At 44.4% G+C, this 25,537-nt stretch overlaps 1 protein-coding gene across 2 annotated transcripts in view; it reads right to left on the reverse strand.

Moving 5' to 3' along the window:
• KALRN (kalirin RhoGEF kinase) overlaps positions 1 to 25,537 on the reverse strand; it is a 530,063-nt gene that overhangs the window by 88,813 nt on the left and 415,713 nt on the right. The window contains exons 34-35 of one of the 2 annotated variants that reach the window (XM_059820280.1): positions 12,792 to 12,821; positions 10,971 to 11,217 (exon numbers count right to left, since the gene is read on the reverse strand). In XM_059820280.1, coding sequence (XP_059676263.1) covers positions 10,971 to 11,217; positions 12,792 to 12,821 — 277 coding nt within the window. The remainder of the gene's footprint in view (positions 1 to 10,970; positions 11,218 to 12,791; positions 12,822 to 25,537) is intronic. The other variant, XM_059820281.1, reaches the window with a different exon arrangement.

The following is a 25,537-nucleotide window of genomic DNA, read 5'->3' on the forward strand; positions in this document are numbered from 1 at the left end:
CTTCCTGTGTCAGGATCAATATATCAAATCTGTGCAGTGTGCTGAAACAGATATACAGAAACATAATTTCAATTACTCGAAATACATTATTTAATACACATGTGCTTTGCATTGCAGTTTGCCTATCTCTGCCTCAGACTGGTCAGGGAAATGGGATTTTTAGCAGAGCTAGTTCACTTCAAAACATACTCATAAAATATTTGTTTAAGATTAGCAACGGAAGGACCGCCCAGCAGTGTACAGGCCTTGCAGGGTGCAAATACTGCATTTAGGATTAGTCCCTTTAACTGTCTGGAAGCTGAAAGAGTGAGGAGGCAACATTTTGGGGAAGCCAAAGTCGTCAATCATTAGTATTTGTGTTACTGCAATTCTTGCAAGTACCAGTTGTAGGTCCAGCCTTTGTGATGATGCTCTTAAAAAGTAAATACACAGTTTGACATTAAGTTAGTAGGGATGTTAGGCATGAACCCAGAACCAGCAGTTTATTTTTCCTTCATGCTTAAACTTTAAACATTTCAGGGAAAAGGATCAGGCAGTAAGTTACAGCATATTTAGCAAGTCAGAAAACCATGAGGAACATAATAATGAATGGTGGCTCACTGAGGCTGGTTACACAGCAAAAAGCCTAGGCAAACAACCCAGATCCCACTCTTCCCCCCGCAGTCCCAGATGGATTACGCTCCGATGTCCATCTGTGAATCTGCTAAATTTAGTCTGGCCTCTGAGGAAACACAAGACACAAGCCATCCACATGCTCCCGTCGCTCTTTCAGGATGACCTTCCTGTTAGCTCGGTGGGCCAAGCGCTACAGAACAACTCCCCCCTTCCCACCACGCTACATGTATTTCAAGACACACGACTAAATACAGAGGAAATAGATTTTTACTCAAGGAGCTATTTTTACACCCTTCCTCCAGGCTGCTTCTTTTTCACTAGTGGGGCAGAGGCATGGAGATATTATGGCTGCTGGCTTCAGGTCAGAGCTAGTGTAAAACCTCATGCTACAAACTGAACTCTCTACTCTGCCTGTTTGCTCTGGTGTCTGCAGTGCACTGAGGTACCACAGCTTCAAGGAGGAGAAGAAACCGAAGGCATCTATAAGGTTCCAATGCAGTTAATAAAAAGAAACAGACCTTATATTCAGACCACTTTCAGTAGGTGCTTCCCCTGGATAACTGTGCAGAGAGCGTTGGATAATACCTGACCTGGTTTCTTGCACCTCAGTACCACAGCAGGAGCCTGAGCCCTTTCTCAGTACAACAACCACTGCTCAGACTTAATCAGCACTTTTTGTGGAGTCCCTTCAAAGGCCCCTCTCTCTGCTCTGACCCTGCTGACACAAGGGAAGGCTGAGCTCAGCCATTTTGAGAAAGGACATATGCTGCGGTCACTCGGAGAGCTGGGGACGGGGCAGGACCCGGACAAGCCTTTCCTGGCTTAGGGTCCTTCATATGGAAGATGTCTCTGGTCTTTTCCAGGCCATATTGGATGCTGCACAGTCCACATTACTCCAGAAAACTATCTCACTTAATGAATTAAAAGTATAGTATTTACTCAGTAGAACTGTCTTTGGCATTTGCAATGTCCCAACAGTTGGGACATCAATAAAAATTAAAGACTCCTTTTCCATCATGTCTTTGAAGACAAGTTGGGAAAATAGGACCAGTGCAGTCTTGTTCGTCCAGGTATGCACAGCTGAAGTCCTCTCAGACGGCTTGTGGGGCCAGGAGAGGGCTGTGGCCACCCACCCACCCCTCACCTAAGCAGCTAGGTCCTGGCAGGAGGGACTGGCTGGGACCTCCCCTTCATCTGTGAGTGAGCTGCAGCCAAGGAGGGAGGTTCTTGCTTCTCTGCAGGATAGGGAAAGGGGTGCTCTGGGGCTTCTTAACACCTGTGCTGAGAGCACAACTCTGTCCCATTGCACAGAGCCCTGAATGTCTGGGTTGGCTTAACCTGGCCCTGGAAAGCATGGGCTGGCCATAGGAAAGAAGGCAGGCAGGAGAGCCAGGAAGGCATGGAGAATTTATGACCCTGGTCTTCCACAGAAGCTGTGGGAGGACATGCGGTCCTGAGCCTAACGTAGAGAAGGACTCTGAGTTACTTTTTTTTTTTTTTTTTCTGGTGGGGAAGCATGAAAATGCCTTCTAACAATGACTTTACAAGCAAACTTCAGCAGGACGTGAGAGTCTTGGAGAAATGTCAAAGAGTTGGGAGAATGTCTCAGCATGGGGGTGTTGATCGACACCCGGCTGAATATGAGCCAGCAGTGTGCCCAGGTGGCCAAGAAGGCCAACGGCATCCTGGCTTGCATCAGAAATGGTGTGGCCAGCAGGAGCAGGGAGGTGATCATGCCTCTGTACTCGGCTCTGGTGAGGCCGCACCTCGAATACTGTGTTCAGTTTTGGGCCCCTCACTACAAGAAGGACATTGAGGTGCTGGAGCGTGTCCAGAGAAGGGCGACGAAGCTGGTGAGGGGTCTGGAACACAAGTCTTATGAGGAGCGGCTGAGGGAGCTGGGGTTGTTTAGCCTGGAGAAGAGGAGGCTGAGGGGAGACCTTATCGCTCTCTACAACTACCTGAAAGGGGGTTGCAGAGAGGTGGGTGTTGGTCTCTTCTCCCAAGTGACTAGTGACAGGACTAGAGGAAATGGCCTCAAGTTGCGACAGGGGAGGTTCAGGCTAGACATTAGGAAAAAGTTCTTCACTGAGAGAGTGGTGAAACACTGGAATAGGCTGCCCAGGGAGGTGGTAGAGTCACCCTCCCTGGAGGTATTCAAGGAGCGTGTGGATGTGGCATTGTGGGATGTAGCTTGATGGACATGGTGCTGTGTGGTGTTGGGTGGGTTGTGGCTTGTTATTGTTGTTGTGTGGCGTGGGTTTTGTGTGTTTTTTGTTTCCCCCCCCCCCCCAGGTTGGACTCGATGATCTTACAGGTCTTTTCCAACCGTACTGATTCTGTGATTCTGTGAACTCAATTCTCCTTTTCTGCCTCATCTTAAAATTCTTAGCTACGTCTTCCTGAGTGTTGCTCTGAACACCTCAGACAGGCAGAAATAAGGCAAGTGAAGAGAGGAAACAGGTCCAGGGAGGCCATAAGAGAAAGCCTCTTTACAGCTGCATTCCCTCTCTACATTCCCCTCACTCCCTACACCTCCAGTCCTCGACAGGAAGACCCAGTCTGCCCGGCCAGCTCTGCCACCATCTCTCCACAAAACGGAAGCACTGCAATAAGTAACTCTACCCCTGTCCAAAAACTGCCTCTCCAATAAAGCCACAAGCATATCTAAAGGAAACAAATTACCCTTTATCTTGAGAGAGAAGATCCTTCATTTTGTAAATAGACATCTCATGAGCACCACTCTGCACAGTGTTGACAGGAGCCTGCGTAGCAGTGATACTCAATGGTCATTGCTTCCTTCCACAGAGACTAGAGTTTAACCCTTCTGAAATGTGAATGTTTCTGTCCTCTTACAGATCCACACAGAGTTTGGAAACATCCTGCACTACATTTTCAGCTGATGCTTTCCCATTTGACCACTATTAGGGTGTTTCTGCCAGTTTTTCTCTTTTTTTAGCTGGCCTTGACTAATCTGATGCTAAAACCAGAATGATTTATTATCTCGATAGGCAGCAATTCTATTCCATATTCAGCCTGGGATGCTGGTGCCAGTATGTTAATGATGAGATACAGGTGATCAATATATCTGCTACCAGGAAACCCTATTCTCTGAAAGCCTCCCAGCCAAATTAAGCAAAGGTCCCAAAGGCACTGTAAGCTACGCATTAGAAAGCTGAGCATGAGTTGCACGATAATAAAGCTGTCAGAAACCATAATGCCAGAAGGGACCTTTAGCTCAGGTGCCCTGACCTTTATGCAATATCAGCTACTGAATTCTGCCCAGTTTTAACCTGTGCTCTCCCTATTTGCTGTACTCCCCAAATTGCTCCTGGTACACACGTAGCGAGGGTGACTTATGAAAACGATGGAAGAAGCAGCAGGAAAAGCAGGTAGATGGGTCCCACATTAATAAGGGGAATCAGGCCCAACAAATGGTCGTGTATCCAAACATTACAGCATCAGTGGTCTAATCCTGATCGGATCATTTGTGATCACAGTACATGTGAATTACAGCAGTGTGTGTACCACTGCTGAATTTCTCCCCAGTTTCTCTGCCAGACCAGGTGCTGAACCCTTTGGCATTCTTGATGAGCTCAGTTGGCCACAGTATTTTAAATTCCCTCCTTTTTTTTTTTTTCTTCTTTTTCAGTGAAAAAACCAGCACGGCCACTGTACAGTGAAACTCGGAGTTAAGCTGACAGAGGACTAGGTGGATAAAGTTTTACCCCCTGTCAGAAGGGGAAGCAAAGGCAAAGTAAACAAGAAAATTTGCAGGCCTTCTCTCTTTTAAACAAAGGCTCCCGTGTTTAAAATAATAAAAATCCACTGTACAAAAGCAAAGCAACTTCCCCCAAAATAGCCTTTCCTGTTTTATCAAAGCATTCATCAAAATTGTACTTCCCCACAAAAATAAAGTTCCAGGTAGAGCACTGGAGGCCTTTTGGCTTGATTAGATAACAGAGCAGCTGGAGCAATAAGTATAACTGACTTTACTGGTACCTGATATGTCCTAAACAAGTCCACATGGCTGAATCTAGCTTTAAATATCTAGTGATGCCATACTGAAAATAAGAAAAAATAATGAAATAGAAACACTAAGTCAGAGAAATACAGCTATTCACAAGCCATCAGAACATGGCTCCAACAGCGTGCATACAATCTGCGTCCATGACTTGCAGCTGTTGCTGCAAGGACAAGTATTTGCCATGCTTGGTCAGGCTGTGCCTAGCTTATCTAGTTACTCAGGTGATGCTTGGGCTGACACTGCCTCTAGGGCTTGACTATGCAAGGATTTGTCAGTGTAGTTTTGTCTTCTTGATGTACTGAGGTACCCAATAGGTAAAATCCCTGGTAGAGCTACAGTCATAGTGATATGAATACCCCTACAGAGGTATTGCTCGTCCTCTCAGGCTTGACTTGGCCTACCTCTTAGAAACAACAAAAATCAGATCTCATCTCCCATATTGCCAACTGTTGCTAAGTATTTGTTCTTTTTTTATTATTGTGGAGATAACAAGTCCAGGGGAAGGTGTAAGCATGGACAACACAAAGGATGGACACTTTATGGGTATCTGAGTTCTTCCACAGGGTGACTGTGAAGTAGGAGAAAGCACAGAGGTCTGGGATCAAAAGATACTAGAAGGTAGGGGAGCGAGGCATCACCAGCTCTCCAGCACTGAGGCAGGCATTGCCCACTGAGGTAGAAAGGAGCAATATGGTGGGGAGAAGCTGTGAAGGGCTGTGAAAGTGAAGACAAACGGCCATTGTTTGATGAGAGAGAGAAGGGAGACACAGTGGAGAAAAAAAAAAGGGAAAGGGTGACTTGATTGAAATAGCAAAGTAGTTTTGAGTTCTTTCATCTTTCTATTTCCATTCCTTTCATGACTACATGGAGCCACACTTGTATATTGAGGTAGAGCAGTAGTCCCAAGCTGGGCCCCGGCAGCCTTTGGTGCCAGTCCATAGAGAACTGCCATGTTACACCACGCTGGTTAGCTGACTTGTTTCCAGCTGCTCTATCATAATTGAAAAGGAGTGAAAATGCAGCAAAACTTTCCCAATGTGATTTTTCTATGTAAGCCACGTCCTGAACTTGTAACGAGGATGCCATGAGGCACTAAATGCTGGCAGGAGGCGTCCATGTGACCTCTCTTGAAAGACAGTCTATACTATGAAATTTGGACTCTGAACAACTTGTTGGAACAGTATTAGGAACAGAGGTGAGGGTTTGTTTTTTTATTTAAATATTGCATATTTATATTGACAATGGGAGCCTGAACGTTGTTTGCCTAATAGAAACCCCATGACCTGTTTATGTGCCAGTTAAATTAACTGTGTTACCTAATGAAATGTTTCCTTTAGTTCAAAGCCTTACAAACATTTTAATTGACTGCTCTCAATTAAGACTTTCAAAACCAAAACCAATTTCTCAGCCTCTACAAGGACGACTGAAGGTTTAATGCAGTGCACTAAAACTTCTGAATCGTCCTCACACAGCCCCCCCGGGACATCAGGAATCATTACCATTAAATATGTTTCGCAACAGAGATTGTTTAAAACACAACAGAGAAAGTGCGTGAGCCAATGCAGATCACAATTTAATACTCAACAGGAACAGGGACACAGTAAAAGCAGCCTAGACTCTTTCCCCCCACTAAAATCCAAGATGTTCTTAAAAACAGAGACGTGGGAAGAAACAATTATGCTTTTCCCTACATAGATCACTCTTCTGAGATTAGGGACTGGAGGAAAGAGACTTCCAACCCCAACAAGAGCTGGAGTAGCCTCACCGCCTTTGCACACTAATCCATTAAATGATCTGCTCTCTCCCACAAGGAGTGGTCACAAAAACGCAGGTCTCAGCATGATCTCTTTTTCATTGATACTGTTCTTCTCACCAGCCTCGTTATTCTGCTTCCTTCTTTCACAGTCCAGCCTGCCATCGCACCTACCAGCCACAGGCTCTCTCTGGCTGTAGGATTGGGTAGGCAACCCCCTAAATGTACAGGCTGTCACCTGAGCAGCACCAAAACTCCTGTCCCTCCTGCCCAAAGTCTGGTGCTCTCCCAGCTGATGCACCAGCGCCAGCGTGACCCAGCTGGGAAGTGCAGGTCAGATGCTCACCCTGCTAACATACACCTTGTGAGACCTATGTTCCCTCTGCAGTTGGAAGAGACCCAACTATTTCTCAGTTTGCTCTGTTACAAGGACCCACCACTGCCACCAAAGCCCTGCTGTTAAGTGGCCATCTGCCTGCACAGCAAGATGTTTGCACAGCATCTTAAAAAAATATCTTCCTCATCTCCTCTAGAGATACGTACCAGACACAAGCATCCTGCGGGCAGGATCTGGTCTGGGGCCCTGAATGGGATCCCTTCGCATATCATCAGTCCAAAACAAGTGCCATAAAACTCTGGCTTTTTTTAATGCTTTCTTTTTCCTTCGGTGATGGAGGTTGCTTAAAATTACTGCAAGAACTAGCCTTTGTTACTCTTTGAATTACACTGTGACTTTGATCTTACAAGAAAAGTGCTGGGTGAGGGGTCATAAGATCAAGATTTCATCTAAATATTTCATGGGCCAAATTCAAATTTAGAATCACTCAAAGCTAACAGGCTGACACCAGGAATATGCTTGTCACAGTGTGCTTCATGAATATTGGCTAGGTCATTAAGTTGCTTTTTATCCATGTGGATTTCTCTCATAATTTGAAATTTATAGCTTAATACCTTAGAGGTCAGTTACAGGGTAAAAGAGACAAGAATAAAAGTCACAGCTTTCCTGTAATTAGCCACGTGGGATAGTTCAAACAGAGCTTCATTCCTAGTGTCACAGGTCTTTCTTTTTCCTTCCTAGGAATGCTAGTCAGAAAAAACCCCATCCCACAAATGCTCCAGTACAGTAACAGAGACTGCAGCCGAGTTCCTTTTACTCAGTCATCTGTAAATCACTTGCAAAAGGTGAATCCCAGAAACCTGTTTGCCTTTTTACAGAGGGTAATTGCAAACACTGTCAGATTATTGGAAAGGAAGGACAAGCAGGACTATACTTGCGCTCTCAGCTGTAGTCAAGTAATGAAAAAATCAAATGTGTATCCTTCAGAGGAACACAGCCAGCAGTCTCTGCTTCCGTCTTCCCAGACAGAAGGCTGGGAGACCAGTGCTTAAAGTCCCTGCACTTTTACTGGTCAACAACAAGAGAAATCTGAAAAGATATTTCATTAGAAAATGTAGGAAGTGTTCTTTTTCAGGTTTGTTCTATTTGCACCACGTTTTTCCTTTTGCAATATTTTATGTTAATTCATTACCTACTTTCAAAGGAATAGTGTAAAAAAGTGAGGAAGAGCCAGAGCACATGTTCAGTTGTGAAGGTTGGTTTTGCATTTCCAGTGGCTTTCAGTGAGGCTGTTTAAAAAGGCTTATTTTTTTGTTTGATGAGGACTTGCATTGATGCTCTACAAAATCTTCTGGCGATCCCACCAAATCTTTCAAGCCTTCATCTGTTCAGCGCTTGGCCAACATATTACTTTCTTTACTTCTTCATTTTAATGATGGGAGGTAGCTTCTGTGAGCCACATGATTTACGTTTATAGTCTGCCATAACTTACAATAGGACCAAACACAGTAATTTGCCATTTCCCACTAAGCAGATGTAACTATGTTTTAATACTTGTAAAAACTCTGCATGTTTCTATCATAGATGGCAAATTCTATTATTAGAAATAGTTTTGAGTATAGATATTTTCTGTTCTTGAAATTACAGTGCTTGTAAAAGCAAAGAATTATGTGTCTTGGTAATTGCAAGCAAAATTCAGCTATGAACCTGCTCTTCTGCAACTGTGTATGTTTACATACTTGAAACAGACAGGGGACAGCATTTGATGTTGATACAAAATGTGCCAGCCTTTGTTCTGGGTTGTAGCAAAAGGCCAGAAATTTTGGAAGCCTGGACCAAGGGATTCCGAGTCCAACCCATGCCTAAAGCTACTGAAAGTAGAGAAGGACACAAATCTGAACAGTCAAAAGCCATTTATCATGCTAATCCTTCCACCATCTCATGACACCAACAGGCTCTTCCAGTGGCTACTGCATTTTCCCCTTTAAACTTACCCCTCTTTCTTTATTCCCAGCATCTGTTCATTCAGTTTAAACAATTTCCTGTTTTCCTAATAGAGGGAGAACTGATTAGACACAGAACCTATTTGCTGTACTCTGGCCAAAATTGTGGATTGGGTGGTTATTTTTATTATTTCTAGCAGCACTTCTGGAGATCCCATTAATACTGAGGCTCCCTGATACAGCTTTGGTATGTGCAGGAAGAAAACTGAGGCCAAGGGGGAAAGAGATATAAGGAAATAAAGGCCATGAATACATGGATGGAGCCAGCCGGCCCCAGACTCACTCTGTACCTTTTTGGAGATGATGGGACAAGAGCCAGCTCTAACATGGAAGCGGCTGCAGCGTGTTATGTGAGATAACCTGCCCCACAGGCAGGCAAAGTGTGCTAGCGCAGGCTCGGTGCTGTGCTGACACAGCCTGGTGGCCTCCAGGCTCAGATGGCTCTGGTCTGCCAGCCACAGCCTGGCACTGTGCCCGTCGTGCTGTGCCTGCAGCGCAATTGTGCCCTGAAGCTCATGCAATCGTGCTGGAAGCAGAGTCCCCATGTCCCCTGCCAGCCCTCAGCCCCTGCACCATCCTGTCTCCATCCTCCTCAGGACTGATTTCCTGCCTCCCTTTTCACAGCCTACTCCTGCAATTTTTTTGTTTTGCTTCATTCGAGGAGAAACTCTTCAACCTAGGGCATTCGAATGAGGTTTGAGTGGTGTCTCAGCATCCTGCAGCAGAGGACCCAAGCCCAACTGCTGGACCATGCACCCAGCAGACACGTCTCTGGCTTCCTATGAGTCACGCCAGGCAGTGACTGCTCTTACGCAGACCAGGCTGATTTTCAGCTTTACCCTTCTGTTTAGTCACAGATTTAATTTGCATGTAAGCAACTGCAGTGCTTCTCAGAGGACAGCTGAGGACCAGGACAGGCAGGGCAGGGCCCCAGGCGTGAGGCAGGGAGGAGAGTCGGCAGTGGGTCTAGGAAGCGCGTGACGAGTTTGGAGTTTGCACTGCAGACAGAGCTGACAGCCAGCACTGACTTCACCACCTCCCTCTTGCAAAGCAGGGCAAGGGGAAGCACCTGACCGAATGAGACCTGCTCAGGGGATCAAATCGGAGAGGAAAAGCTGAGCTCTTCTCCCCCAGGTTTGGATCAGATGGCTCTTTAAGAGAAACTCTGAGTGCAGACCCTGGACCTACTGCGCTGCTCTGTTCTGGGGGTGTCCCCCACTCCCAGCCTCCGCAGTGGGAGTGCAGGGAGACCGCGAGGACGGACTACAGCCCGGTTTCAATGCATTCTCTCAAAACAAACAAAACCACCAAGCTTAACTTGCTCAAACACAAATGGATCAAATTCTATTTCCCTTAATGCAGAGGGAGAAAAAATTTTTAAAAAGGCAGTTCAGGTTGCAGGCTTGAAGTTAGGAGTGGGATGACAGGAGCCCTTCCTCCCTGGACCTTACTTGCATTGTGCGTGGCCAAAAGCAGAGGCACAGCCAAAAGGAGACCTGCTCTGGCTACACTGAACTGAACCGGTTCTGTTCTATCAGTCTGGAGCGTCTCCTACGCCTGGTTGCATGGATGCTATAGGCAGGACACACATTGCTCAGAACAGAACATCAAGTAAATAGGCCAACAGACACCACAGACACAAACAATATTTCACCATTCATTGCTGGTGAAGCCCAAGCTCTCAGGACAATACCAGGGATGTGTTTTGTTGCACGCTAATTGTAAAGGATTCTTTCCCCGTTGTGCTGTGCCATTACATACAATGTCTCCAGTTCACAAGTCAACAGCATGTATCAGTACTCACTGGTGGCTTGTTTGCAATAATAGACAGGCAGCAGGGATATACTAAAAGACCATGCACTAGTGTGCACTGCGGCACTCATAAAATAACATATCCACGATTTGGGGCATCCTGGGTGTATATACAACATGGCTTTCCCTCCCTGTAGGCTTTTAGGCACTGAACCCAGTCCCTTTGTTGTTTAAAGGTCTCATTTTTACCCAGCATCTCAAGACAATAATGATTGCCACACAGCAAAAGACATACACGTACAAACATTGATTCATGGAAATGGAGTTAGGCTAGTGCCGTGCCGATTCACAGAGATCTGGTAACAAAACTCACTAACAACTGAGCAGCCTTATACCCACACCGACTGCAAGAGCAGCCCAAGCAGCTTTGCACTTACATGATACAAAAGGAAACAGTCTTAGACCTGCCAGACTGTTGCCTACCTTTTCCTGAAGGGAAGAAGCAATCCATCTCCACACTGCTGCGGGAATGGGAAATGCAGAGAGCGCTGCTGGGGACCAGACCCTCCTGAGGCGGGCTCCGCTCTGTGGTCCGGACCAAACACCAGCCTGGCCTTTCGCTTGGCCTCTCCAGCAGCTCCACCGTCTGCCCCACCTGAATGCTCAGCTCGCTGCTGTGGCCCGCTGTGAAGTCCTGGAGCACCACGGTTAGTTCACACCCTCCAGACAACTGCCCAGGTTCAACAGGAAAAAAAAAAAAGAACAGGAATATAAGTTAGAGAGGGCAGGATGAAGGCAATCATCTTTGCATCATATTTACACTGGCAAAGACAGGAATTGTATTTCCTAGAAGCTAAGTTAATAATTTCTTTCGTCAAAGTTCAACATGTTGTGGCCCTGGTTTCCTTTACTTATTGATTCTGCTGGGCTGAAGTGAAAAATGAAAGCTACCCACCCAGTAACGTTTTGAATGCTAGCCGTGGGTGAATTTTCAAGCTGTGAATTTTCTAGCTGTGGGTGTCCATCAGAAACCTTGCTTCTTTTTTTGCTTTAGTTTCTGGGGTGACTTTCTAGACTGGCAACAGCCCAGGCTGCCTCGGCACTGTGCCCTCACGGCAGGACAAATTCCAGCTCACCCCTCTACAGCATGAGCTAGACACATTCCCACATGCCACCAGTGCAGTGAGGAAACAGCTATAATTTTTTTGCAAGATAAGAAACATGCCCTTATCTTCCCAAACTCACTCTAGGGACTTCTTGGGAGACTAGGGAATCCTGACCGGGCAGATCAGAAAAGCTCCTCCCATGCTCTCTGATGGAAAACAGAGGTGTAAATATATAAACGCAGAGTGATTGATTATATGCTGACTTCCAGGATTTGTATCTAAGAATAAATGTATCGTCTTACTTCCGTACTGAGCGCTGGCAACCTGCTGCTTTCCTTCAGCCTCACACCCTGCAACTCTCAATGAACAATACTGGTCTCTGTTTAATTGTAGTCTCTATATAACCAGAGACCGGATATATAAGCGTTTGTGTATACAGCAGAACAAAACAGAAGAAGTGATTGCACAAGCAGCAGAGCTAATGAAGCTTGTTTTCTTACAGATTCAGATCTCAGAGGTTGATTCTTGGTGTTTAAAAAGGTGTGAGCACAAATGTAAGTTTTTCTGGTGTGAAGAATCTTTCTTAATGCTCCTTTGCAGTGTGGATTTCTTGGTGTCTGCCTGTCATTAGGGGCCCTTTTTTGGGTCCTTCTCTATGTGCTGCCTGCTTCCCTGAAGCATGCAGGAAACTTTGAGGTCCTTATTCCAGTGTCAAATTTGATAGAAATTAGTCCACTAATTCAAAAGTTATTCAGATGAGAATAGTAAACAAGCTGATTCAACACTGTAATACCATAAACCTCCCCATTTCTTACGATATGAAGCTAAACCCAAGCATATTATAAAATATTTTTAAAAGAACAACTTCTAAATCCAATTGAATTGGGAGAAATCTTGTAAAATGCTGAGTATCTCTGTGAAATCAATGAGAACTGGGATCTGCTTATCAGCTTGAATGGGGGAGCCCTCGAGGAGAGTACGCTCACCTCTACAGACTTCACTCTTCAGCTGGTACAATCTCAAAATCCCTTATCTTAGCCCAAGCAGCCCTGAATGCACACTCCCATGGGAACAGCCTGTCTACCCACTCAGTGGCATAGTGGTTTGTGTGTCTAATGCAGGTGTGAAAGAAATCCCATTCACAGAGGTGATATTTACAATTACAGAAAGGGGTCAGTGGACAAGGACTGGTTCTCACCTGTCCTGTGTCTCTGCCGTAGACGAAATGCTAGATTTGGGGAAGAAGAAGGAAATATTTCTCTGAAAGATTATTTGTAAATAAATAGAAAAAACAAACAAAACAAACCATGGCAGCTGTTCGAGGCCATTCAGACAGAGTGCTCATATTAATCCTGGCAGAAAGAGGTCCGTGTGTTGATGAAAGCACACAAGAGATCAGTTTAGCACCTAGCTACGCAGTTTATCAGCAAACCCACCATTCATCACGCTGACATAATCTCCCCGTAACTGGAGTACAAACATTCACAGGTATGGTAAGAATAAGATATTGCTATAATATTTACTGAGATTTCTTTGCTATGGACTAATTTATGAGTAGAAAATATTTCTGATCCAGTATGGTATCTGATCTGGTATGGTATGAGATATTTAAGACACAAGAAAAAAACTGATTACTTCTTGGTAAATACGCTGACAAATCTTACCAAATGTGATGATTTTCCCCTAATTCTTTCACTACTACTTGCCAAGTAAATTTTCTTTCCCCTACATTATGCTATCTATGATACTTTCTTTGCAAAGAATCAAATCTCTCCTTCTTTTAGGGGAGAACATGTGAACAAACATTCTGCTGTATCTACTTCTCTTCCAGAGATAAATTTAAAGCATCTATGTGCCCTGCACTCGAGTACCACTAGGTGTCCGTGTTTGCCATCACACAGCAAACTAATTTGCTATAAAGAATTAACTCTCGCTTGTCTTCAAAGTGCTTATTTAAAGATGATGTGCAGTGTCGGGGCATGAAGGACCTGGTTCAGGCAGGATCCCAAGACCCATCGTTTCCAATGCTATGGGCAGAGGATGTTCCAGAATATTAAAAAAATGTCTTCAGATGGTTCGGGTTGGTTTTTAAAAAATAAATAATTTTTATTGCTTAAGCAGGAAAGGTGAAACAGCCCTGAAAAAAGGCTTGGTGAAGACAGCACTTGGGAAAGTTTGGGTCTAACAAGGCACTTTGCAGGGAGCATCAGCATGGGAAAGTGCTGCCCTAAGCAGCTCCTCGTTCCCCATCTGCGATGCTGCCCTCTACACAGCAGCCTAAGGGGCAGCTAACCTAAAATCAGTCTATCGCAGGCCTTTGTCAATCCCTCCTCAAATAACGAAACATCTGTGATACAAACAGATGCTTCAATTAGGGCAACACCTGTAAACATTATCCCGGGAGGCAGGTATGCTCTATGACCCTCAGGTACCACCTAGCCCTGAGCTCCTGTTTTCTCTGATTCATTAAAAATAGCTATTTAATATACTGAGAAGTGGAAGTAATTATCCCCTCTAGGAGCTGCTTGGCACCTGGTGTGATCAAGCTCTTCCTCAGCAGGGGAAATAATCTCCTGGTCAGCTTTAGAAGCCTACCTTAGATGTATGAGTGGGGGAGCTAACCTTCCATAACGGCTCCCTGGAAACCGTATGAATTTATACCACCTGTTCCTCCAACATCCTCTGGATGGAAACATGGACCAGGGCTTCCCCATGTTCCAACTCACTGCTGGAGGAGCCAGTGCTAAAATAATACGTTTCCAGGGAAAGACCCCCTCTTTGGCAGGAGGAATTAAACAGGTTCCCTTTTACAGGTGCAAGTGGTAGGTGCAAGCGCTTAGCTCAGGTAGGAGCCCACAGATCATTTTTAGGTGCCGCCCACAAAGAACAGAAAAGGAGCTCCTTCCTTTTGCCAAGGACTTCCAAGTGCTTACCATGCCTGTTCTGTGTCTTACATATATGCCTGTTCTGTGTCTTACATATCACCATACCACAAAGAACATTTACTTACCAAATCAACCCACAGCAAAGTAATGGCTCTAGAAAGCTTATATTATGCAAATATGTATACAAATTGTAAGCCACTGAGGAATAATGCAAATACATCTGATTCCCAATGACAGAAATCCTTTCACCTATGAAGTGATCCCGCAAGCTAATAGTTACTTAATTTGTTTTTAGAGAGTAATTTTCCAATCTCAGAGAAGTACATCATGCTTCTCTCTACCTTGGAGCATGTAAATTGGAATACAGATGGGCTGCTGGTTTCTCACGCGTATTGCATTTGGTTTGGAAAGAGAAAGAAAATAGAGAATGCCCTTAAGGTTGAACTTCACAGGTAAATGGCTTCATATTTTAACATGTTACATTCACTTTTATTATTCCTGTGATAAAAAACACCATTAAAGCCACTGACTGGACATATTTAAAACCCAGACAGCAGTCTAATCTGTGTATGGTACAAGGAGATAGGTGAGAGACATTAAAATAAAAATAACAATGCAACATGTCTTTGCAGAGCACAAGGCATAACTGAAGGATCTGATGCACGGACAAATCTAATGAATTACACAGAAAGCAATAGCCTTAAAATCGGGAAGAAAAGGAAACGGCAAATAGCAAAATGCACCGAGGAAGCAAGAGGGCCCCAAGCAGTCCCAAGCAGAGCAAATGTGCCATATGTCCTGAAAGCAGCTAGCAGGAGCCCCAGCCTGTCTCCACACTGCCTGCCACCAGCAAACCATCTCCCATCCTCTGTGTTCACTTGTGCCTGGGCTAGAAAGCATCATTCTGCGTTCAGCCTGTAAATGATTTCATCACGATGTTCTAAACCAGATCAACCCTGAGCTAGAATAGAGCCTTGCCCTATGCCACCAGTGCAGGCAGGGACCCAGCCACACAACAGTTGACAACTCCCCTCTCTACCGCAGGACATTGCTCACTAACCTCTGAGCATCGATGTGAGCAGTTTATGTCAGACACTGGCTCTGGTGAATGAGTTTTGTCATGACTTACATGAGCCTTTTTGCTTCTGGGAACACCCAACTGAGCGCCTGTCAGCTATGGGAGGGTGAAGTGCAAGCCACCAAAATGATCCCAGGCACGGACACATCCTGCTGCAGGGGCATCCAGGCTGCTCCAAGTGCAGAAGCCAGTCCAGCTCCATGGACCAGCAGGTACTGGTTAGTGCAGGATTACCATGAGATGGTCTTTCCTGAATCACAGTGTATGTGCATGGCCACTGCTGCATCTGTGTAGTTTCCAGCCACAAGGCAGCAGCCAGAGGAAGCAAGGCTGAACACCACAGGTATATTTATCATTATACTGCAGATGGAAAAGACCTATCAGGTCACAGGCTGTCCTTCCTTCCCTCTAAAATAGATCTTAACTAGTACTAAATCCACTCCAGTTGAAAAAAAAGTGGGAATGAATAGCTCTCTAACAGGGTGAGAAAGGATTTCAGAGATGGGTGTCTGGAGAAAGGTTCCTCAGGCACTTCTTAAATGGGTAACTAAATGGTTTATCCTGCAAATCACAATGGATCTCGCACCGGTTCTAAAAGATGAACCCAAGCTCTGAGAGGCAGTGAACTGGTAATAGTGATACAGTGGTGGTTGTATCAGCATAAGTGAATAAATACCAGCTGTCCCAGAAAATGTAGCAGCATTTCAATTGTCTGTTTCTGCAAGGGTACAAAATACTGGTGTGCTTGGTCTTCCCTCCTGTGGCACAGTGCCATACTTAAGGTTTTAGTCCTTTTGTAATTAAGATCTAATGTTTGTAGAGGCTCACAAACCACATTGTCGTCTGTGGAATGTGAGGGCACATAACAGAGACGACCTGGCTACCTGTTCTGTTGGGGAACTACATCTGACACTCATGGGAGACCCTGTGAGCTGGACCACAGCCAGGGTTTTGATGTTGCTGTCTCCTCCCAGCCAGCCCTGGGCAGATGCTGCACGTACCTAAGCAGTTCTTTTGGCTCAGTCCTGTCTTTGAATCCCTGGGCTGGATGCTGAGGAACAGCTATGGCTCAGGCAATCTCATTGCCAGTCACTGCCACTCACTGCCAAGTGAAGTACACAGATCAGTTATACCCGGGGTTCCCCATTTCTGAATATGCCTATAGTTTGGTCAGACCCTTCTAACAACTGAGTAGTAACAGCGAACAGGAGAGTAAATGTCAGTGCATTATACCTATCTCTCACCTTTGCATCAGCTCCTTTTGAGTATCACACTGCCTGAAAACACAGTAAGCTCAAGCTGCCACACCTTTGCCAAAGCCTACAGACTGTCATTTGTCTGGCCTAAGGGCTCGCAACTGCCAAAGATGTTCTGTCAGTACATAACACACGAGTATCCTCTCATGCAATATTAAGCTATTTAAAAATAGATTATAATGTAAAGAACCATGCCCAGCCCAACTCACTATACTAAATTATCCAGAGTACTCTGTTATTAAAATTGCTGTATCATTTGTTTGTATTTATCTTCTTTCCTTTTTCTTCTCCTAAAATGCTTCAATTTCCCTTTCAGTATATTTTTCAATCATAAAATCATACTCAGAAGCAGAATCAGCAGTGCACAGCATCTGCAGATGTAGGTAAAACCCAATATATTTCAGGTAGGTAAGAAGTTGTTTACTCTGCAGTACAAATCTCAAGCCAACGACTGATTTTCAGTCAAAGAATCAGCAATGCAGAATGAATCTATGAGGGTCAGAAGAGCGGCTCAGAGTATTTAAGTATTTTGAAATATGCCAACATCATTGTAGAAATCCACACTAGCTGGTTATTTACATATATTCAACAGGACACAGAGCTCTGCTAGTTTAAACAAAGCATTCTGTGTGGTGCGGCACTGTGTTCCAATATAAATTGCTAGTCTTCTGTTGCTCTTAGGCTTTCTGCCTATCTGGTTTTGGATAGAAGCATTTAGTCACCATAAACAGCCTATTTCAAGAGGGCAAGAGAGGCAGTGGGAGCAAGAATGGCATTTGCATTCTTATCAAGAGATTAAAAAAAGTGAGTAAGACCGCTTAGACGTTGATTGTGTCTGCACTGAAATAGTTCCAGGAGCTGTCACTCTAGCTGGGGGACAGGCACAAGTAATCTTACCCCCCGCGGAGTTCTTTGTGAAAATTTCTGTAATTTTGTAGAGATTTTCTTTTTACTGGGAGGTTAGAGAGAGAGATCCAATTCAGAAGAAGGCTTTGTGGAATTTCAGTACTACAGAATTGCTTTAGCTTTCTTACATGGTAACAGGCTCTGCGGTGTGAACACTGAGTCACCCACATTCCTCCCTCTAAAGCCTCTGCAACTGTAAAAGATGCTAGGCTGAGAGCTCTGGCAATTCTGGTGAACACTTTGTTGCATCGGTACGGAGGTGCTTCTATGGGGATGGACTGTATTTCAGGAGCTATGAGCTGAACCAGAGATAACTTATTACTGTCAGCAGAATTGCTGCAGATGGAGTTCAGAATCGGAAATTCGCTGGAGAATACCTGGCTCATCTCCCAGTCTTTCTTGGTCCTCAGGCCCCTCTACCCACCTTCCATTAAGATGGAGTCGGTGCTTCCCACCCTTTCTGTTTTGGCTGACTAAAGAAAGAGGAACACTGCCTGAGCTTCACCAGGAGGTCTCTATATATTTAAGCAATTAGTTAAACACATGGCTGTGATCATGGTGACAGCCCTGTAGCCCAAATGTACCAGTTTTGCTCCTCTCGGTGAGGAGATAACAACAGAGGCATCTGGATGTGCAGCATTCTATAAATCAAGACACAGTAAGTTATTCCACAGCAGGAAGAAGAGACAGAGATGGCAAGTGGGACATATAAATATGCTAACGGAAAGGAAATCTGGTGTTATGGTCTCAAATAGCACATACCTTTCCTGTCCAGCATCTCTTGCTGGAGTCCCTACTAGACAACCATATCCTGATTGTGCTGGATTTTGGACTCTGGCATATGCTGACATCTGCAGAACAGCTTGAATGTAGCTGTCTGAATTATTTCTGGAGCCTTTTTTACAGAAAGTAAGACTAAAATTGACCCAAATTAAACAGCACATCCAACTACAAAAAATGCTTTTGAAGATAAAGACGACCAGACTCACTTTGTTTCATCCAACAAATTGAACCAGAGCATCAGTCCGTGTTTGATTCTGTGAGATTGAAGGTTTTCTCACGGCATTTGGCTCAGAGAGCTGGTACCCAAATTCCATTCCTTTCCCTTCCCTGGAGAAGCACAAAATGGAGCACATATAACCTGTGTTTCCTCAGTGCCACAGAGCCAGCACAACTGGCTCCAAACCCCTTTGCTACCAGTGTTGCAGAAGGGGAGCAAGGCAGATGGCTGAAACCCTCCAAGGTAATCCCCCACCTACCATATTTCACCGCCTCAAGATGTTTTAAAGTCACCCAGGGTTAATAAAAGCACAAGGATAGACTGAAGTCAGGGAGTACTGACTAGTTGCTTTCTTTTGTATGTCCAGCACAGTCTGAGCAAAGCACACAATCTTGACCCGGGAGGTCAAGGGTTTCAGTCAACAGATGATTCATCAGACATCAATTCCCATGACACTGCTAGCAAGTACACAAAATCTGATCATGTATTCTGGCCAGGAACTTTGTGAAACATCCCCAGGTACAAACAGCACAGGTGCAGTGTGCACAGTAAAAGGTCTACACAGCTGATAAGTTTAAAATAGAAATCCAGTTGTCTGCGTCACATACCCGGTACCATTAGAAAAGGAGAACTCAAGCCCAACAGAAGCTTTAGAAAGACAAGGGACGAGCACACTTTGCAAGGGCAAAAGGTGGGCACCGTGAACATCTGTCTTTATCTAACTGGGGCATTCTGCCCTGGCCAGAGTTTTGAGAAGGGAGGAATCAAATAATGTTCCAGCAGCACTGTTCCCCCCCTTCAGACAGCTGAGTATGACCCCCACTATTTCTTTGTCAGCAGAGAACCTACAGCTTCCCTGATGTTCATGTCAGGGAATGATTAGGACATACAGGTCCCTGATTAGCCACCTCTGCTTTTAAATTACACTGAAATAAAAATAGTTACCTGAAGAACTAGGAACAATGGCTCATAACAACCAGAGGAGAGACCTCAGATTGATGTCCTCTTGAGGAGGAAGCAAATGATATTCAGAGGAAAAGCACAATAAGATCACCCTAGGGATGCTTTAGAACAAAGTGAATCTCAGTTTGTTCACTGGATCAAATTTGCTCAATACACATATCCCCAGATTATATTTCCTTTTTAATCTAGATAATTATTTTAGACGGGTATGTTGCCATCTACACAGTTACACTTTTAATGGAGTTATGAAAAGTGATATAATTTCAAACAATACCTGCAACAGATCTCCCCCCCCTTGTCAGATAAACCCCAGATATTTCCAAGTCATGCAGTTGTATATTCCTTCAAAGCCATGTTTTCCTGTTATGGTCCTGCTGTAAGAAGTGAGTGTGTGAAGTCAGAAAAGGGACAATCTTGTGCTCTCTTCTTTACCTCTGTTAGCATGCAGGGATCAGGATTTAGTGGCTAAGTACCACTGTGTTTTAGATACATATAAGCCTGATTACATTCGATAGATACCGTGACAGCCATATCCAGCTCCCAGCACTGTTATGAGAGCAGTGCACAGGGCTGACAGGAGGATCTGCCTTCCTGTGTCTCAGCCCAACCCAGCTCCAGCACTGCCCCTTCACCGCAGACCCTCTGCTGATCTTCGCTGACCTGCCTCAGGTGCTCTGGGCTCTCCTAAAACACACACACCTTTGCCATGAAGGCTGGATATCTGAAGGCAGCATGGATGGGGAGCCCAGCATACAGAAATGCAAAAGCCTGCACTAATGCTTGGTAGCATCATAAGAAACCACAACACTCCTCCTTCAGGGATATTAGCTCCTCAAAATGGGTAAGGATCTGAACAGAGAAACCAAAAACACGATGAAGGACTTAAAGTATCCCCTGATGGTTTTTTGCCCAAATTGTTGAATTCACAGAACAGATGTTTTATATAAAACTGGCTTTATTTTTAATTGGAGGAGATTATTCAAACTATGTCTAAGCCATATGGTCCCGTAAGTCTGACTCCCCTCTGCCGTTGCTGGAGAGGCGAGCTTGGCATCCCTCTCCTTTTCCAAGTCGTTTCCTTTTTACAGATTTAATAGCTACTATTTTTCTTTTTTATTGTTGGTCCCTAGGTCCCATTACTATAAATCAGGGCCTTAGGCCCAAAATTAACTCAAAGGTGGATTTGGATAAGTTGCTTTAAATGATTTTCAGTAGTAGGTTGGTGTAATAGAACATAAAGGGAAATGCAGATTTGAGATGACAGAAAATGCATTGGGAGGAATGATGACAGTGAGTGGCGTTCATCTCCAAGCTGCCAAAGGAAGACCTGGTCTCAGCTGGCATGTTTTCCTGCCCCTTTTCCCCTTGCAGGTGTCACACTGCAGAGCAGGAATTTTCAAAAGGATTTATTACATACTGGAAAAATCAGGGCACGTTACCGACATGGCTGTCAGATGGCACTGGGTGCCAGGCAGGCCTCAGGCTGAATGAACGTCTGATGGCTGAGGGCATCTCCCCACCCCAGCACCAGATTGGGCATACGGCTGGGCTCGGCATAGCCTGGCCGTCTAGTGCCCACTTCTGTCGCACCCAATATACTCCATGAATTCTCATCAGTTGAGAGCGATAATCCTTCTGGTAAATTTTAATCACACTTTGGGAGACTGGGTCTGCAACGCAAGCTCTGGACGCTGTTTGGCTGAGGTGGTTGCAGTTAGTCTGGTAGTGGTTGGAGGCAGCTGGGCAATCCCACAGACCCTTCTCCCTCTCTCCCAAGCTGCTATCTCTAATTCCTGTAGTTTGCTTGTTATTATAGTAAAGTCTCATCTTAACAATATGTTCCAGCTTAGTGAATCACCATGCGAATTAATCACCATGTGAAAATACACTACTGCTGCTACAAATAGGCTGCACGGATGAATTCCATGTGAAGCAATGCCGACTTTGAGCAGGAGAGTTTGCACAATGTTTGCCTGCCCATGCCTTTGGTCAGTGTTTGGCACTGTGGAAAAAGGATCTTGAGGGACATGATTACCTGTGTTTGAGTCCTCCCTATTGCTTGTCTCATTCACTGCAGCCACTGAGCCTTTTCAGCATTGCTGCATCATTTTCAGCCATCACAATGGGTTGCAGCTTGAGTCCTAACAGTTAAATCCTGGGGCTTTCATTCTTTTCTCCATAATACTGCTGTTTACTTGTGGTGACCTCATTTGCCAAGTGATGTAACAGGGTGCATGATCGAGCCTGGCACATCTAAGCAGATGTTTTCAGTGAACACAGAAACAGCATTATGAAATGAAAATATCGCCTAAAACCTGAGCAGCACAAGAGACTACAATGGCCTTTATGCAGATCACCTTACCTAAAATAGCGTTGAAAGGCCTTTGGCTGCAGTCGTATGCTTCCCTTTTTAAAATGAAAGACTGTTGCTTGTACTACTGTAATGTGACTCCTAAAGGAACCAGCAGCTGCAGGTTTTGAATTTTATCATTCTTGGCCTCTCTGTTTGATAGAGTTGACTGGAGCATGCCCAGAACACACTCTTACCATAAAATTGTTCTCCTTTAACTACAATAACAAAAAACGGTTGCACACTTTTTTTTTTGTGTTTTGTTTTAGTTTCTAACAAGGTAATAAATTCTATTTCAAACAAGAATATAAATCCAAAGAGTTTGATAGTTGATCTGACTTGCTTTGTTTCAACTGCAAGGAAATGCTCATTGACTTTGCCATTTACATTTGCTGTCATGTCAGATTATCAGGGAGGGCTAAATATGGATCAATGAAGTCCAGCACAAACAAATAGAAGATTGAGGGAAGCCCAAAAGAACTTGCTATGTTCATTGAACAAAGGATGAGCAGAATAATAAGGTCTATTGATAAGCACATTCCCACCTCCTGCTTCATTTCTTTCACTGAAGATGCTTCAGATAAAATACTCTGCCCTGTGCAATCACTGTTACATGCAAATGGTTCCCGGATGAACGTGTTCGTTTCTATTCTTGATAGACTCAGTTGGATCAATACAGAGGCCTGAATTTTCAAAGACAGATGTCTATGTTTACCCACAACACTCATGCACGTGTTCTTTTGTTCCCCAAAACCACATTTCTCTTTTGCACACAACACATGCAGCAGAAGGTGATACTAACTGAGCTTAAAACATCCTCAGGGTATTTTTCAACGTGAAATGCAAGAGTGTCTAGGATAAACAAAAGATTTTGGTAGCTGACTGTAAAATTTTCAGCATGAGATCCAAGCACACTTAAAGTTTGACATTACTATATTCAGTGAGACTCTAAAGCCATGTGGAGGACGTGTTCAGGGCAGCTCAATTAGAGAGCTACTGCTGGGGATTTTAGAGGCACAGAGGAGGGATAGAGCCTGAAGTCAGTGAAGTTCAGTGTGAATTGAACATTTACTTCCTTTGGGTTTCTTTTAAAAATCCTATGCTAAATCTCTATCTTATCCTTAACTGGCAGATATAAAGATATGTGCTTGGGGAACTACATCTGTTTTTTTGCTAGTAACTGGGAAATAAGGATAAACTGCGTAAGAAATCCTGTTGCAGAGAGATGGTGAATCCATAGATTTTGATGGTGGATCTGACTTGCTTTGTTTCAGCTGGAATAGCAAGGGATTTTGTGGCACCCTAGCTGCAGATGAGAAGGACAAGAACCCATGCTCAGTGGAGGCATGGGAAAAGCATGGGGCTGTGGCAGAACAGGGCTGCAGAGATGGAGGACAGATGGCAAAACAAGGGCCTGGGGGTGGACAAAGGAAGGTGGTGAACACCAGCAGCGGTAACTAACAGGTTGATAAACAGCACTCAGTGCTGATCAGCACTTGTAATGAAACCAAGCTATTCCGCTACAAAACCTTGATTCACTTTGAGATAAGTTTCCCAAACTGCATATTGGGGAACCCTAGAATGAAGAAAGAAATTACTAACCTTTTCTTAAACTCCATTTACTATTACTCTTATCATCCACAGCCTATCCTCCATACATGTGTTTGTATGGTATTAACATTATATTAATTGCACCTACTTAACCTGAATAGCCAACAGGACACTTCCTTGGCTGAATATCTCCTTTTCCAGTCACAGAATTGTGTTCTCTTAATAAATTTCATTTCACTAATTCATTATTTCTTCATCTATGCTGTAAGATTTTTGGCATAAGCATCTGTTTCCTTACATAAAATGCGAGCACATTTTGGGCAAGAATGGTAATGATAAATAATAAGAAGCAATTTCCTCTATCCTAGGAAATACAGTAGCAGAGCTGTCTGTCCAAACCTCATTAACCCCTACCCAATCTAAAGAAAAAAACGCTGAACTGCTCTGGTTGCCAGAATGTGTCCTAAGCAGAGGGAAAACGCGTTTGAACTAAAAGAGAATGAACTCAGCCTTTACTGCATGAAAAGGGATTTTACTGTTGCATCACCACACATAACACTATAATTATGAGCTAGTGTCTCTTTCAATGATAAATTTCTTCAAGAAAATGATGAAAACACAATGTAAAACATCTTTCTTTCCTTCTCAGGATTCGCACGCACAGCCTTAGCAAGCAGTGACCCCATTAAGAGCATGTACATAGCTTACCACAGCCTGCATTGCTTCCTTCTCTTCTTTCTGATTCCCCTTTCTGTCCCTCTAGCAAAACAGGGACCCTTTATCACACTGCTCCATATTGTACCATAACTAATATCTGGATTGACCCAAGGTGCAGATAAATGAATTCACCTGCTTTCTGTATCAAAGGTATTTTTGTTCGCAATATGCACCACTGAGGCATGCAAAAAATGTAAAGAGACTCTGAAAAGTCCCAGAAGCAAACAGAGGAACTCAGGGGAAACAGTATTCAGAGGCAGGCCCTTTCTTGGCAGACAGAGGTTTTTGGCCACCACCGTACCACCACCCAGCTGCAGCAGCAAGCCATCGCCTCCCCTCCTGCGCGGAAAAGTTCCTGGGCTCCCCAGGGGCAGCCTGCCCCACTGCCCTGCTCCTGCCGGGGAAGCCGAGCTGCTCCCCACGGAGGGCAGGGACAGCAGGGGACAGTTGCAGTGCCCATGCCCTGAGACCTGGGCTGCAGCTGTTGGGGATGGGGAGCAGGAGACGCAGCGGTCCTCTGCAACAGGCCCCTTCCCTGGCATGGCAGGTAACCTGCTTTTGATGCCTAATGTTGGATAGGGTAAATATCAATCAAATGGCTAAATCCTGAAAGTTTTAAAAAACTCCCGGAGTTTGCTGGTGTCAAAAAGTGAAGAGTGCTCTGTCAGCTGGAGCCGTACAGCCTTTCCATCCACTTTCCAGCTACATGGGCTTTAAAGAAAAGGTCATAACTGAGAAAAAAAATCAGGATAATGTTTTTTGCCAAAATTTTTCTCCTTTTTTAAAAAATCTCTAAATTGCAGGATTTGAAGAGACAGTTTGTCACAGAAAGCTTAAAAGAAAAGTAGAGGGCAAATGGACGTTTCAGTACCCTAACAAATGTCTCTTTCACCCTCCACCCTGAATTTATAGAATTTCATACAAGAGGCACCCACCGTAGGTCTAATTCAAGAGAGCACCCACATGTATGCACAAGCTCAGTAAAAATCAATAGGACTTAATTGTAAATTGTGTTCTTTTGTGAGTCAGGACTGATGTGAGTACTTGCAATCAGGACAAAAGAAGAAGCAGTCCATAAAATGGAGAAGAATTTGAGTATGTGGTGAGACCAACTCACCACATAATTCCGCAGTATCTGTATGGGGTGGGATGCTATTTTATGTCTGGAGAGAGGGATGTGGGTCACTGAGAAATAAAAGACTTGGTTCCATTCCCCAGTCTCTATTCACTCTCTCTGT

Source organism: Gavia stellata, chromosome 8, assembly GCF_030936135.1.
Source record: "Gavia stellata isolate bGavSte3 chromosome 8, bGavSte3.hap2, whole genome shotgun sequence".
NCBI classification, from domain to species: Eukaryota; Metazoa; Chordata; class Aves; order Gaviiformes; family Gaviidae; genus Gavia; species Gavia stellata.